At 48.1% G+C, this 12,449-nt stretch overlaps 1 protein-coding gene across 1 annotated transcript in view; it reads left to right on the top strand.

Annotated features, from left to right (window-relative positions):
- Positions 1 to 478: 478 nt before the first annotated feature.
- KIAA1755 (KIAA1755 ortholog) overlaps positions 479 to 12,449 on the top strand; it is a 38,903-nt gene continuing 26,932 nt past the window's right edge. Inside the window, exon 1 of the mRNA XM_061437558.1 lies at positions 479 to 948. Within this exon, the coding sequence (XP_061293542.1) occupies positions 946 to 948 (3 nt within the window). The 5' untranslated portion in view covers positions 479 to 945. The remainder of the gene's footprint in view (positions 949 to 12,449) is intronic.

Below are 12,449 nucleotides of genomic sequence, written 5' to 3'. Positions count from 1 at the left end.
AGTTTCCCAGTCTCCCTCCAAAACTGAAGCTTAGCTGGGAACAGTTGTTTGGCCACAGTCACAAAACCGGTCACTATTTGAGAGAAATAAGACTAGTACTCACAACCGCCATCTCCTCTAAGCCTTGAGTTGGGTGGTCCTGGTGAAGCATGGGTGGGCTTCACAGGGGAAAGGCCTTGGGACATAATTCTTGCCACCAAATCTAAGAGGCAGGTACTATCGTCACCATTGTCACCATTATCACTACCACCATCATCATCCCCATCTTCCAGATGAGGAAACTGATTTGCGAGAGTTCCTGACTTGCTGGAATCCCCCAGCTGGCAAGTAGACGAGGTTCACTTCACCGAGCATCAGGACAGCGCCAGAGCCTCGTTCTGTCAGTCTGTACAATGGGCGCTTCCTGGGGTGGGCGGGGTGCAAGATGACTGAGGCAGGAGCTCGGCGGCGGGAGGAGTGAGGAACAGGGCCAGATCAAATTCCCCTTGGCAGCCCGCGGCCCTGGGCCGGGAGGGGGGCGTCTGGTTCTCATCACAGGCGGCGGCGGGCGGGGCGGGGGCAAGGCGCCGGCTCCGAGGGGCCGCCGTCGGCCGCCGGGTCCCACGCGGGGAGCAGCCCCCGCCCCGCCCGTCCCGCCCCTGCGGCCGCCGTCGGTGGTGGCCCGGCCCTCTCCGCCCGCGGCTCTCCCCTTCTGTCTCTGTCTCCAGTCTCAATCTCCGTGCGTCTCTCCTGCACCCACTCTGTCTCTCTGCCCGAATCCCCGGCTCCCCTCGCAGATGAGGCGGGGTCGGCGGCGCCCGGGGGCCAGCCCACCCCGCCCGATCCAGGGCTAGGCGGAGGGTCTGAGGCTGCATCCGACAGACGGAGGCACCGACGCGCTGACCGGACCCTCTGAGAGTCACCCGGGAGAGGAGCAGCCGCCGCCGAAGCTTGTACCCCGTCACCATGGTAACTCCTGCCAAGGCCTGGACCACCTTGCTCTGTCCCCTGTTGATGGGCACAGCCCTAGAGAGGGATGTCCAAGGCAGATTCCTTTTACGTTGAGACCACCTTCAGTTCCTGGCCAGGGGTCTGTGCTTAACTGCCCCCACCAGCAGGGGTGGGGTGGAGGGTGCAGAAACCCATCTCTGGCGATGGCTTCCTTCCCTCCTCTCTGGACCTGCTTCTGTCCTTGTGTGAAGTGGATGCATTAAGATTGGATGTTTGGTAAACTCTGATACTGCACCATCCCATTGCACAGACCAGAGCTGAAACCTAGCTCTGAACCCTGGACAAACTTGGGGTGGTGTTACATTTCAGACCTGAGGCTGAGGGTCAGATATGTGCATTGTTGTCACCGTGTTTGGATGGGGAAAGTGTTCAAGTCCCCTCTTAGCCCAGTCGGGCACCACAGGGCAAGGTGGGTTAGGGTACCAAGGGGAGAGGAGGGACTTATTCACCCAGGCTTGGCGTGGTGTTGCTGCTTTCGACTCAAAGAAGCAAAGTCAGGTCTACTCATTGGTCCAAGAGGAAGTGCTCCCATGGGAACTGGGTGGGGAGGTAGGCCTAGGGGAGTGGGAGAGAGAGAAGGGAGGGTTATACCCCCATGCCATGTCTTTCGGAGCTGGCACCTTGAGAAGGCTGGGGTGCTGTGTGTGTGTGTTTGTGCCAATATCTGGAAACAGAATGAAAGAAAAGCTTGTTTTCAAGGAATCTCAGCCCATTTTCAGCCAGGAGCCCCGGGCTGGTTCACAGAAGTGGTGGGGATTTGGAAAAGGGCTCCAGGGACAGGTCACAACTTTAATCCCTGACTGTGATGAATGAGGTTGAATCTGTGTCAGTTGAATTTGTGCACATGCAGACTTCCATACAGACAGGTTCACACATACACACACAGAGCATGCAAACATTCTCACACCACTGAACACACATGCCCTCTTGAACCCGAGCCTTGTATGCTTGCTCCCCCAGGTTGCTAGAATATGAGCATAATCACCTGCATATACACCACAGACATACTGTAAAACCAGACTCCTAAATCCATGTACCACAGGGCAGGTGTACACACACGTCGCTCTTGGAACTGTTTGACAATAGTCATTATAAGTTAACAGATCTTCACCTCTCACCACAGGCAAGGCTCTGAGCTGAGCAATTTACATACAGGAGATCATGTAACTCACACCTCCTCCAACAGTAAACCTGCTGTATCTCCACCCCACAGATGGAGACCCAAAGCTCTGGGAACTTAAGTGACTGCCCAGGGTCACTCTATCAGGAAGTGGCAATTAGGACACCCTGAATTCTGAACTTGCACTGGATGGTCTTGGCCACCCCAAAGCCACTTTTTCTGGCTTCAGACTTAATGCAGTTATTTGTTTTAGAATCCAGATGCCCTGCTGAGCCACAGACACCTCAGATCAAGGCTCAGACACTGAGTGGCTCCTCTCAAAGGGTGAACAATTCTTTCCTGAATGGGAGTGAGGGATGGATTTTCCGCTTATCTCTGTCTTTAAATATTAAATGTTGCCACTTGCCCATCTTTTCTGGAGTCAGCGTACTCCAGCCGCTCTGACTTTGGTTTCGAGTTTTCATGTTTCGTGCTCTCTTCTGCCACGGGGCCTTTGCACAACTGCTCCTTCCAGGTGGAACACCTTCCTCTAAATGAATTCCTATTCATCCTGTGTGTCTCCACCCGATGTCACCTCCTCAGGAAAGTCTTTCCCGATTCTTCTGCCTTTCACTCTAGCATGCTATGTATCTCTACATCCTGGCACCCATCACAGCTGTAATGTTTGTGGGGTGATTTGATTAATGGCCATTTAGTGTTCTGGGCAGCCCAAGGTCACAGAATCTTATGACAGGGGCTTAGGGCTTACCTAGTCCCACATTTCTTAAATTTCCATATCATTATAATAATTTTTGCATAACTACTTACTGGATAAGGTGTAAAGAAATTACAAAATGTACTACTTATTATTTACTTAATATTTTCTTGAAATCAACTACTTTGTAAGTTTAAAAATATATTTAAATAGGAAATCTTATGCCCATGAAAAATCAGTATTCATTGTCATTAATAGAAAGTAACTGAACAAATAAATGCAATGAAAGTGAATATATATTAGAAAATTGTGGCTGGATCAAGTTGGATGTAGATGATTCTAAGCCTAGGACTATTTTCTTTCTCTTAAAAGAAGTAGTAGCTAAGTGTCTGAGAGGTGTTCCATGTATATTGGCACTGAGCTTTCTCTTTGGTCTCATAAAGAGGACTGGGAGAGAATTAGAATAACTTTCTTACTGTGATTTCACATCAAGTTCATGTCCCCCCAGATCATCCCATGGGCCACCTGTGATCCCACCCCATACTTTGAAAAATGCTGGTTGAGTCCAATTCAATTCACTCAACATTGCGAAGTACCTATCTTTGCAATGGTGGGTGGTCCTCCAAAGCACCTACTGTGTGCCAGGCCCTGTGTAAGGATCAGGGCCTGGAGATGAGTCAGCCCTGGTCCCTGCCTGGGGGGCTTGCAGTCAATGGGGAAGGCAGACCACTCCCTGGGAATTCTGTGCTGAATGATGAGCAGTGGAGTCCATCACTTTGCCTGGAAGCACACATATCATGAAAAAATTAAAGTTACGGGTCGGGGGAGTTCTTTGGTGGTCCAGTGGTTAGTACTCAGGGCTTTCAGTGCCCTGGGTTCAATCGTTGGTCAAGGAACTAAGATTTCCACCAGCAGCACCCCCCCAAAAAAAAATGCAGGTGGAGTAGGGCTCTGAAGGAAGAGCTCACCCAGTCTGGGGAGGAGCTTGTGGGAGTTCAGGATGTGCTTCCCAAAGTGGGGACTCCACAAAGGGTCCTGGAAGGGGAGACTTCGATGGCACTTAGATGAGCATTTCTCATTTTACAGCTTTTCATCTTAATGAGTGTTGCTGCTGCTGCTAAGTCACTTCAGTTGTGTCCGAATCTGTGCGACCCCATAGACGGCAGCCCACCAGGCTCCCCCGTTGCTGGGATTCTCCAGGCAAGAAGCAGGAACACATGATAATAAATACAAATAAATTCAAGTTGAGAATGAATTGACAGAAAGATGAATAGGAAGTATTGGGCTGGCCAAAATGTTTGGGAAAACCCAAACAAACTTTTTGGCCAACCCCATAAATAATGGATATTAAACAATAAATTAGGCTAGGTGAACAGTAAGAAAAACTCATGAATGAGATACATGGGTCATTGGGAAGCCCTGAGCTAGGGTGTATTGTGTATTAGACATAGGAAGGGGATTCTGGGGAGATTAATGGGCCACTAATGCCAGGCTTGGAGAAGGAAATGGCAACCCACTCCAGTATTCTTGCCTGGAGAATCCCATGGAGGGAGGAGTCTGGTAGACTACAGTCCACGGGGTTGCAAAGAGTCGGACATAACTGAGCTACTTCACTCACTCAGTGCCAGGATGAGCTGCTCAGGCATTGGGGAGCTTCTCAAGATAGTTGAACAGTGGAAGGTACAGTTGAGTCTGTGTGTTAGAAAGACCATCATGGCCAAAGGGGAGCCTAGCCAGGTGGCAGGGAGCCGGGGGAAGAGGCAGAAGAACTGGTAGTTATGTGGGCAGGTTCATATGTGGCTCTACCATTGACTTGGGCTCAGTTTCTTAATCTGTAAAATGGGAATAAATATACCCATCCCATAGAATTGTTGAGAAGATGAGATAAAAGAATGTATGGAAATGTTTTAGCATAAGACATGCCACAGAAGACTTGCTCAGTAGGAAGAAGCTCTAGTTATAATAGTTATTAACCTTATGTGGTTTGGGTGGAAGATGAACCCCAGGGAAGAGACAAAAAGGCCAGGAGGGAAAGGAACAAACATAGAACTAAGGCCCAGAGAGGTGAACCAAATTGCTCAAGATCACACAGATGATACACAACAAAGCTAGACTTGAACGTGGGCCTGCTGACTCCCACTTGCTTTTTAGTTCACTGCATCTGAGTTGTTTTTCCAGTTTCTGAAAGTTTTTTTTTTTTTTTTAATAAGGAGCCAATTCTCACTCATACTTCCACCCACACAAAACTAAAAAGGATTCAAAGCAGGAGAAGCTTTAGATGGATGTGAGCAATAACTTCCTGGCACCCAGAGCAACAGAACACTGGTTAGATTTTCCTGCCTGGAGGAGTTCAAGGGGTGGGTCCCAGGTAGTTGAGCCTGGTGGTCACAGCTTGATACCCACCAGGCTGCATCAGGCTCATAGATGTATTCGGTTTGGCCAAACTTTAAAATATTGGGAGGTTTTACTAAAATGTCAGTGGATCTGGCAATGCTGGGCAAAGGCAGCACTGGGCTGGAGCTGATGAAATGGGGCATGTGCCCCAGGAGCCACAGCTCCCTACGGCTTCCCTGATTCTGAGGCCCACCATAAGGGGTCACTCGCCAAAGGGCTAGAGGGGTTATTTTCTCACACAGAGACCAATTCCGTCTTCCATGTCAACTCTCAGGCCTCTGTAGGCATTTGCATCTGTGGCTGCTGGTTTAGACCTTCCCTGGACCTGAGTAGGAAAATGGATGAGACAGCCCTTTGTAAACTTTCTCACTACCTGTGGGCTAACTGACCCCATTGGGAAACCACATGCCAGGTCCAATCCTTCCTGGATCTGATTATACCTTGAATTCTAGAAAGGCCCCACTTGGAATGGCCTTGGAGATAGATAAGCCCAATGCTTCCATTTTACAGATGGGGAAACTGAAGCCAAGATGACTCGGTGAGTCAACGGTGGAATCTTATCTTCCCTTGGCATTTCTGCCACAGAGGGGAGTAGGGGTTGAAGGTCGTAGCCTGAGGATACTGCTTACCTCAGCTTTCCTCCACCCTCTCTTTTCCCAAGCTTGGAGGTGCCGATACTAGGTGATGCTAAAATCTGTGCCTGTCGGAGCAAATGTGTAAAGCTGGACCTTTAAGAGCTCAGCCCACCTCTCAAACGGCCCAGCTAACCACAGCTGGTGAGACCATTTAAAAAGGGAACCAGACTTAGAAACACACACACACACAATCACACTTTTATATCCCCGCCCCCCAATTATAAAATCTCTACAGGCTAGTTACAGAGTGTTCGGAAAATCCAGCGACTGAGGAGGAAAATTAAAACTGCGGCTTACAAGCCCCTGCCCCTCACAGCCCTCAGGGGTAACTACAGTTAACACTTTATTTCATGGCCTCTCAGCTTACACACATTTTTACACAGTGGAGATCACACTGCATGGGAATTTTTCTTTAAAAAAATTCTAATAGTCACAAGAATACTTACCGCTGGAATAGGAGAGTGGTCTGGGTGGGGACCTCTTTCTTGCAGGGAGGGGCGTGGAAATCTTGACCTTTCAATTCGGGTAGTGGTTCCAGGGGTATGTACAGAGCTAAAAATGCATCAACCTGTGCCTTTTATGTTGTGTTAGCTGTTCAGTCATTTCCGACTCTCTGCGACCCAGCAGGCTCCTTTGTCCATGGAACTCTCCAGACAAGCATACTGCAGTGGGTTGCCATTCCCTTCTTCAGGGGATCCTCCCAACTGAGGAATCGAACCCAGATCTCCTTCATCGTGGGCAGATTCTTTACTGTCAGAGCCACCAGGGAAGCCCGTGCACTTTCTGTTTGCTTACTTGATAAAGACAAGACTTAAGATTACAATAATAATAGAGGCTCTTTGCAAAGACATTGATCAGAAATTTACAAACACCCATACTCCCCGCTCGTCTTATGCCCAGACAAGACTGCCGGGAACAGACACTCTTCTCTGTCCTTTGGCATCATACAAGGTACCATGGGTCATTCCAGAAGGTCTGTGAGCATTGTACAGGTGCCAGCCTTGTGGGCCGATCCGGCCAGGCCCATTGGTGTTTCCATCTCTGGCACTTGGTCACAGGGGAGGGGGCTGGAGGGCTACAGACAGGCTCTGGGCGGTGACACCCTCTTCTTTCTCAGCTTCAGGCTGTCTCCTGCCTCAGATTCTGTCGAGGAGCAGTTAAAGGTGCAGCCAGGCTGTGCTCACAGGGGAGGAATGGAAACATGTTGATTAAGTTTCACGGAAATCATTTTGAGGGGCCCACGTCTAGCCGACGGTGTTTGGGTTCCTGTGGTCCCAGGCTGGGCTGCTCGGTTGATTTTGAGTGGAGAATGGCCAATTTTCCTCTCTGCAGCTGCCTGGGCCCCGTCACTGTGTGCTTCCCCCAATACTTGGACAGCTTATGAGCCCCTGGGGTTCAGGCCTGTAGCAGGTAGTGCTCTGGCCAAGAGCTCAGAATCATGTTAACTTAGAACATTCTTCCTTTTTACTAGCTGCTCCATATATGGTTAGAGTGTGCGGCCAGCTGAGCCAATGTGTAAAAGCCAAGGCCTCCCAGGCTACAAGCCTCTGACCGTGAGAGGTAAACAGAGTCTTTAGGCCCCACTCAAAACAGGGCAAGACAGCTGGGAAGGGTGCCCCCAAGTCTGGTGGCTGTTGGGGGCCCCAAGGCAGACTCCCAGTGATGAGGCAGAGGGTGGATTTGACCCTCCCAGACCTGGGTTGGATCCTGGCTTTTTCTCCCCTTCTCTGTGACCTTGGGCCAGATCAACCTCAGTTTCTTTATCTGCAAAATGGGATGTTCCTATTTTGCCCCTAGGATGGTTGTGTGTGGCCAAGCAGTGTGAGTAGAGAGTGTGGTTCACAGTAGGTGCCTGGAAACTGTTGTTAGTATGGGGGTGATCCTTGTGGATTCGGGAAGGGACCAGATGTCTTCATATAGAGGCCAGGACTTGAGCTTTGTTCGACAGAATGAGTAAAAATAAATAACAATTAATAACAGTAACAACAACAGCAACAACTTTTACTTTTCTTATGACTTCCTACATCCCTTATCTCCTTCTATGTCCAGAATAGTCATCTGAGCAAGACAGGCAGGGGACTAGAATTCATATTTACAGATGGGGAACTGAGGCTCATCATTTTTTTCCCCCCAGACATTGGGATGCAGACTGTAGTTGAGTCACAGGTGGTCCTAGAGTGAAACTAAGTAACGTGGAATAGTGTGGTTAGAGTCTGTCTCTTTCAAACTCTCCTCTGATCTGAGCACCCAGGGAGTAAGCCTCCCTCTGTGAAAAGATGTCTTTAACACCTTTCTAGAGTGTGGTGATCAGAGAGTGTTCTGACCTTCAGGAAGTCACCAAATGTCCCTAGAATTTAATGGCAGTATTTGTTTTCATTGTTTACTGTTTGTTTTCAATATTTTTTAAAAATATAGTTGACTTACAATGTTATGTTAATTTCTGCTGTGCAGCAGGGTGGTTCAGTTATACATATATACACACTTTTTATTATTTTCCATTGTGATTTATCAGAGGATATTTTTTAAAGCAAGCGCTGCTTTCTTAGAAGTTTATTTACTGTTTTTATTTTTGGTTGTGCTGGGTCTTTGTTGCTGTGCACAGCCCTTCTCTGGTTGTGTGAGCAGGGAAGGGGCTCCTGTTTGGCTGTGGCTTCTCACTGTCGTGGCCTCTCTTCCCTACTTCGTGCTGTCGTGGCTACGGGCTCTAGGGCACACGGGCTTCAGTATTGCTGCATGCGGGCTCAGGAGTTGAAGTGCAGGGGCTTAATTGCTTCATGGCATGCGGGATCTTCCTGGACCAGGGATTGAACCCATGTCTTCTGGGTTGGCAGGTGGATTCTTAACCACTGGACCACCAGGGAAGTCCTACCATAGGGTACTGAATGTAGGTCTCTCTGCTACACAGCAGGACCTCGCTGTTTATCCATTACCTTTTGTTTTTTTTAATTAAATTTTACTGAAGTATAGTTGCTATGCAAATCCATTACTCTTTTTTTTTAAATGGTTTATTTTTATGGAAATTGAATAGTAAAAATAGATTTTATATGATAAATGTGTAATTATTTTATAGTTATATATTAAATTATTTGCATAAATATACACTTACAGAGGGGCTTCTCCAATGGTTCAGTTGTAAAGAATCTACCTGCAATGCAGGAGACACGGGTTTGAGGTCTCAATCCCTGGGTTGAGAAGATTCCCTGGAGGAGGGCATGGCAACCCACTCCAGTAGTCTTGCCTGGACAATCACACGGACAGAGGAGCCTGGCAGGCTACAGTCCATAGGTCACAAAGAGCTGGACATGACTGAAGCAACTGAGCACACAGTTACATGAGATATACATATATATGGCTATTATAATAATACATGTAAATATACTTATGAATAAATATAAACGAATGCATATTTCAATACATTGAAAAAATAAGTATCAGTTCAGTCACTCAGTCATGTCCGACTCTTTGCAACCCCATGAATCGAAGCACGCCAGGCCTCCCTGTCCATCACCAACTCCCAGAGTTCACTCAGACTCACGTCCATCGAGTCAGTGATGCCATCCAGCCATCTTATCCTCTGTCATCCCCTTCTCCTCCTGCCCCCAATCCCTCCCATCAATAAAATAATATAAAAACTACCCAATGCATCTTTGGTTTATTTTTGGAGTTACATTCTAGTTAGGCCAACTTATATTGATTTTTCCATTTAAAGTAGTGATATAATAATAATTGTAACCTGACTACAAAAAAAGCAGTGATGGCTGTCGTTTAAAGTGCTTACTAAGTGCTAGACTTTGGCAGAGAATCTACGTGTACTCTCTCACTCCCTGTCTCAACTCTTTAACGCAGGTAGGATGATAGTCTCCAGCTTTAAAGATGAGGAAATGGAAGCAAAGAGAGTTAAGTAACTTGCCAGGTCACGTGACCAATAAATGGCAGGGCTAGACAAACCGACAAAGATCCAGCACAGCTGAAAATAATAAATAAATGATTTTTTAAAAAAGATGCAATTATGTATGTAAGTTTTTAAGAAGTAATAAGCGGAGGGACTTACCTGGTGGTCCAGTGGTTAAGCCTTTACACTTCCACGGCAGGGAGTGTGAGTTCCTTCCCTTGTCTGGGAACTAGAATCCTGAAGCGTGACCAAGAGATTAAAAAAAAAAAAAAGTGAGTGGATTTGAAGAAAAGTAGTAAATGATGATAGTACAAAAGGTATTAAAAAGAAAAGGTATTCAGATACGCTAATATTCATGAAGGTGACAATAAATGATTAAATTTCCAAAAACAAAACAAAACATAGCTAGCCCAACTCCATGTGCCCACGAGGAACGAGGCCCAGCAAGGAAGTGCCTACTCCAGGCAGCACAGCAGAGTAGGACCTAGGAGAGGGGAGGGACGGGTGGCAGCCTGAGTTAGGGTGTCTGTGTGTTCATGGGTGTCAGACAGGGTCCCCCAACTTCCTCTCCCCACTGCTGGCCTCAGGATTAGACGGCCAGGGAGGAGAGGTGGTATTGGGATTACTGGGTGTTGGCCAGGGGAGGCATTGAGAGAGGTCCCCAGGCCAGATGAGCTTTTCCTTGTTCTTCGAAAGCAAACCCCATCCCCATGCTAGTGTGAAAATAGCGCCTCCTAGGCTTGTGCACTGCTGTGTGTGGGGGTGTGTCCCCTCTGAGCTTCCTGCTGTCATGCCAGGACCCTCCTTCCTTCAGAATGGGGGCTGTAGACATTCTTTCATTCGTTCTACAGAGAGCAGTAGAGGGCCTCCCTTGCACTCAGCTCTGTGGGTGCTGGTGACCCAGCAGTGACCCTGACACTTGTCTAAATGCCCTGAGCTAGCATCCCTTGCTTTATAGCCTCCTGGCATTGGAATCTTTCTGGGATGGAGAAATGCATTTTTCCTTCTCCTCAAAGTCTCTATTTTATTCCCTATCTCCAGGGACCTCATTTAGAAAAATGATTTTTCTGCCCTAGATAGGCCTTCTTTATGTTGAAGTCTTATTTATTCTCGTCTTCCTTTACACCCCTCAACAATAGATGGACTCATAACGGCACCCAATCTGGAGCAACCAAAAGGGCTTTCATCAGGCTTTTGAAGAGCTGAAAATCACAACCCACGGATCCCACCAGACCTGGTTGGGAACCTCTGGCCTTGTTCCACTTGCCCATTTTACAGGTGGAAAAGCTGTGACTCAGAGAGGGACACTTTATTCATCCCTCCACATTTACTGAGAACCCATTTTATGCCAGGAACGAAGACCCTAGATGAATAGGAGCCAGAGCTGGCTGTGTTAGTTTCTGTTGCTGCTGAAATAAATGACCACAAGTCTAGTAGCTTACAGCAACATGAATTTGTTATCTTGCATCTCTATAGATCAGCAGGTCCAACTCATTGGGCTCACTTCAAGGTGTTGATGGGCTGCATTCTTTCCTGGAGACTCTCAGTGAGAATCCGTTCGCCTTCCCCAGCTTCTTGGAGCCGCCCACATTCCTTGGCTCTGCCTCCATTTTCAAAGCCAGCAGCATGTCCTCTCTCGGATGCTTCTTCCACGGTCACATTTCCTCCTGACTTTTGCCTCTTCTGCATTCTCTTCCACTTTTGAGGATGCTTGTTACTGGATTGGGCCCACTTGAATAATCCAAAATAATCTCCCTATTTTAAATCCAGCTGATTAGCAACTTTTATTCCATCTGCAATTTTAGTTCCTCTTTGCCACGTAAGGGGATTTAGTGACAGGTTCCACAGATTAGAATGTGGGCATTTGGGGGCGGGGGGCGTTATTCTGAATACCACTCCTGTCCTCAGGGAGCCTGGGCTCCACCAAGGGAGACAAAATCAGTGTGGCGTTCGCCATGGAGGCTGAGAAAAGGGGACACATGACCCAGCTGGGATGGGAGCGGGAGGTCAGAGAAAGTCTGGAAGAGATGATGGACTGGCTGGGATGTTGCATATGAGAAGGAGTTAGTTTAGTGAGCATGGAGGTGGGCGGCATCCCTGGAGGAAGGAACAGCATGTGCGAAGCCTGGAAGTGAGGAAGAGAGTGCTGTGTCCTTGTGGCAGAAGCCTGGGGAGAATAGTGAGGCTGGAGGCCAGGCTAGCTGCTTTCTGAAGCCAGTGAGAAACCTGTGAGCAGGTTTTGAGCAGGAGACTTGCAAGGCCAGGTTTGCATTAAAAAAAATATATATATATATATTTATTTGGCTGTGCTGGGTCTTAATCGTGGCACATGGAATCTTCGATCATCATTGTGGCATGCGAGATCGTTGGTGGTGGTGCTGGTTGCTCAGACGTGTCCAGCTGTTTACGACCCCATGGACTGTAGCCCCCCAGGCTCCTCTGTCCATGGAATTCTGCAGGCAAGAATACTGGAGTAGGTTGCCATGCCCTTCTCCAGGGGATCTTCCCGATCCAGGGATCCAACCCAGGTCTCCCACATTACAGGCAGATTCTTTACTGTTTGAGCTACCTGGGAAGCGAGATTGTTAGTTGCGGCATGTAGGATCTAGTTCTCTGATCAAGAATCAAACCCAGGCCCCTTGCATTGGGAGTGTGGAATCTTAGCCACTGGACCACCAGGGAAATCCCCCAGGTTTGCATTTGAGAAAGATCACCCTGGGGTCC

Source organism: Bos javanicus, chromosome 13, assembly GCF_032452875.1.
Source record: "Bos javanicus breed banteng chromosome 13, ARS-OSU_banteng_1.0, whole genome shotgun sequence".
NCBI lineage: Eukaryota > Metazoa > Chordata > Mammalia > Artiodactyla > Bovidae > Bos > Bos javanicus.
Note: the sequence above shows the minus strand (reverse complement) of the source record. Positions and strands in the feature narration are given on the sequence as shown.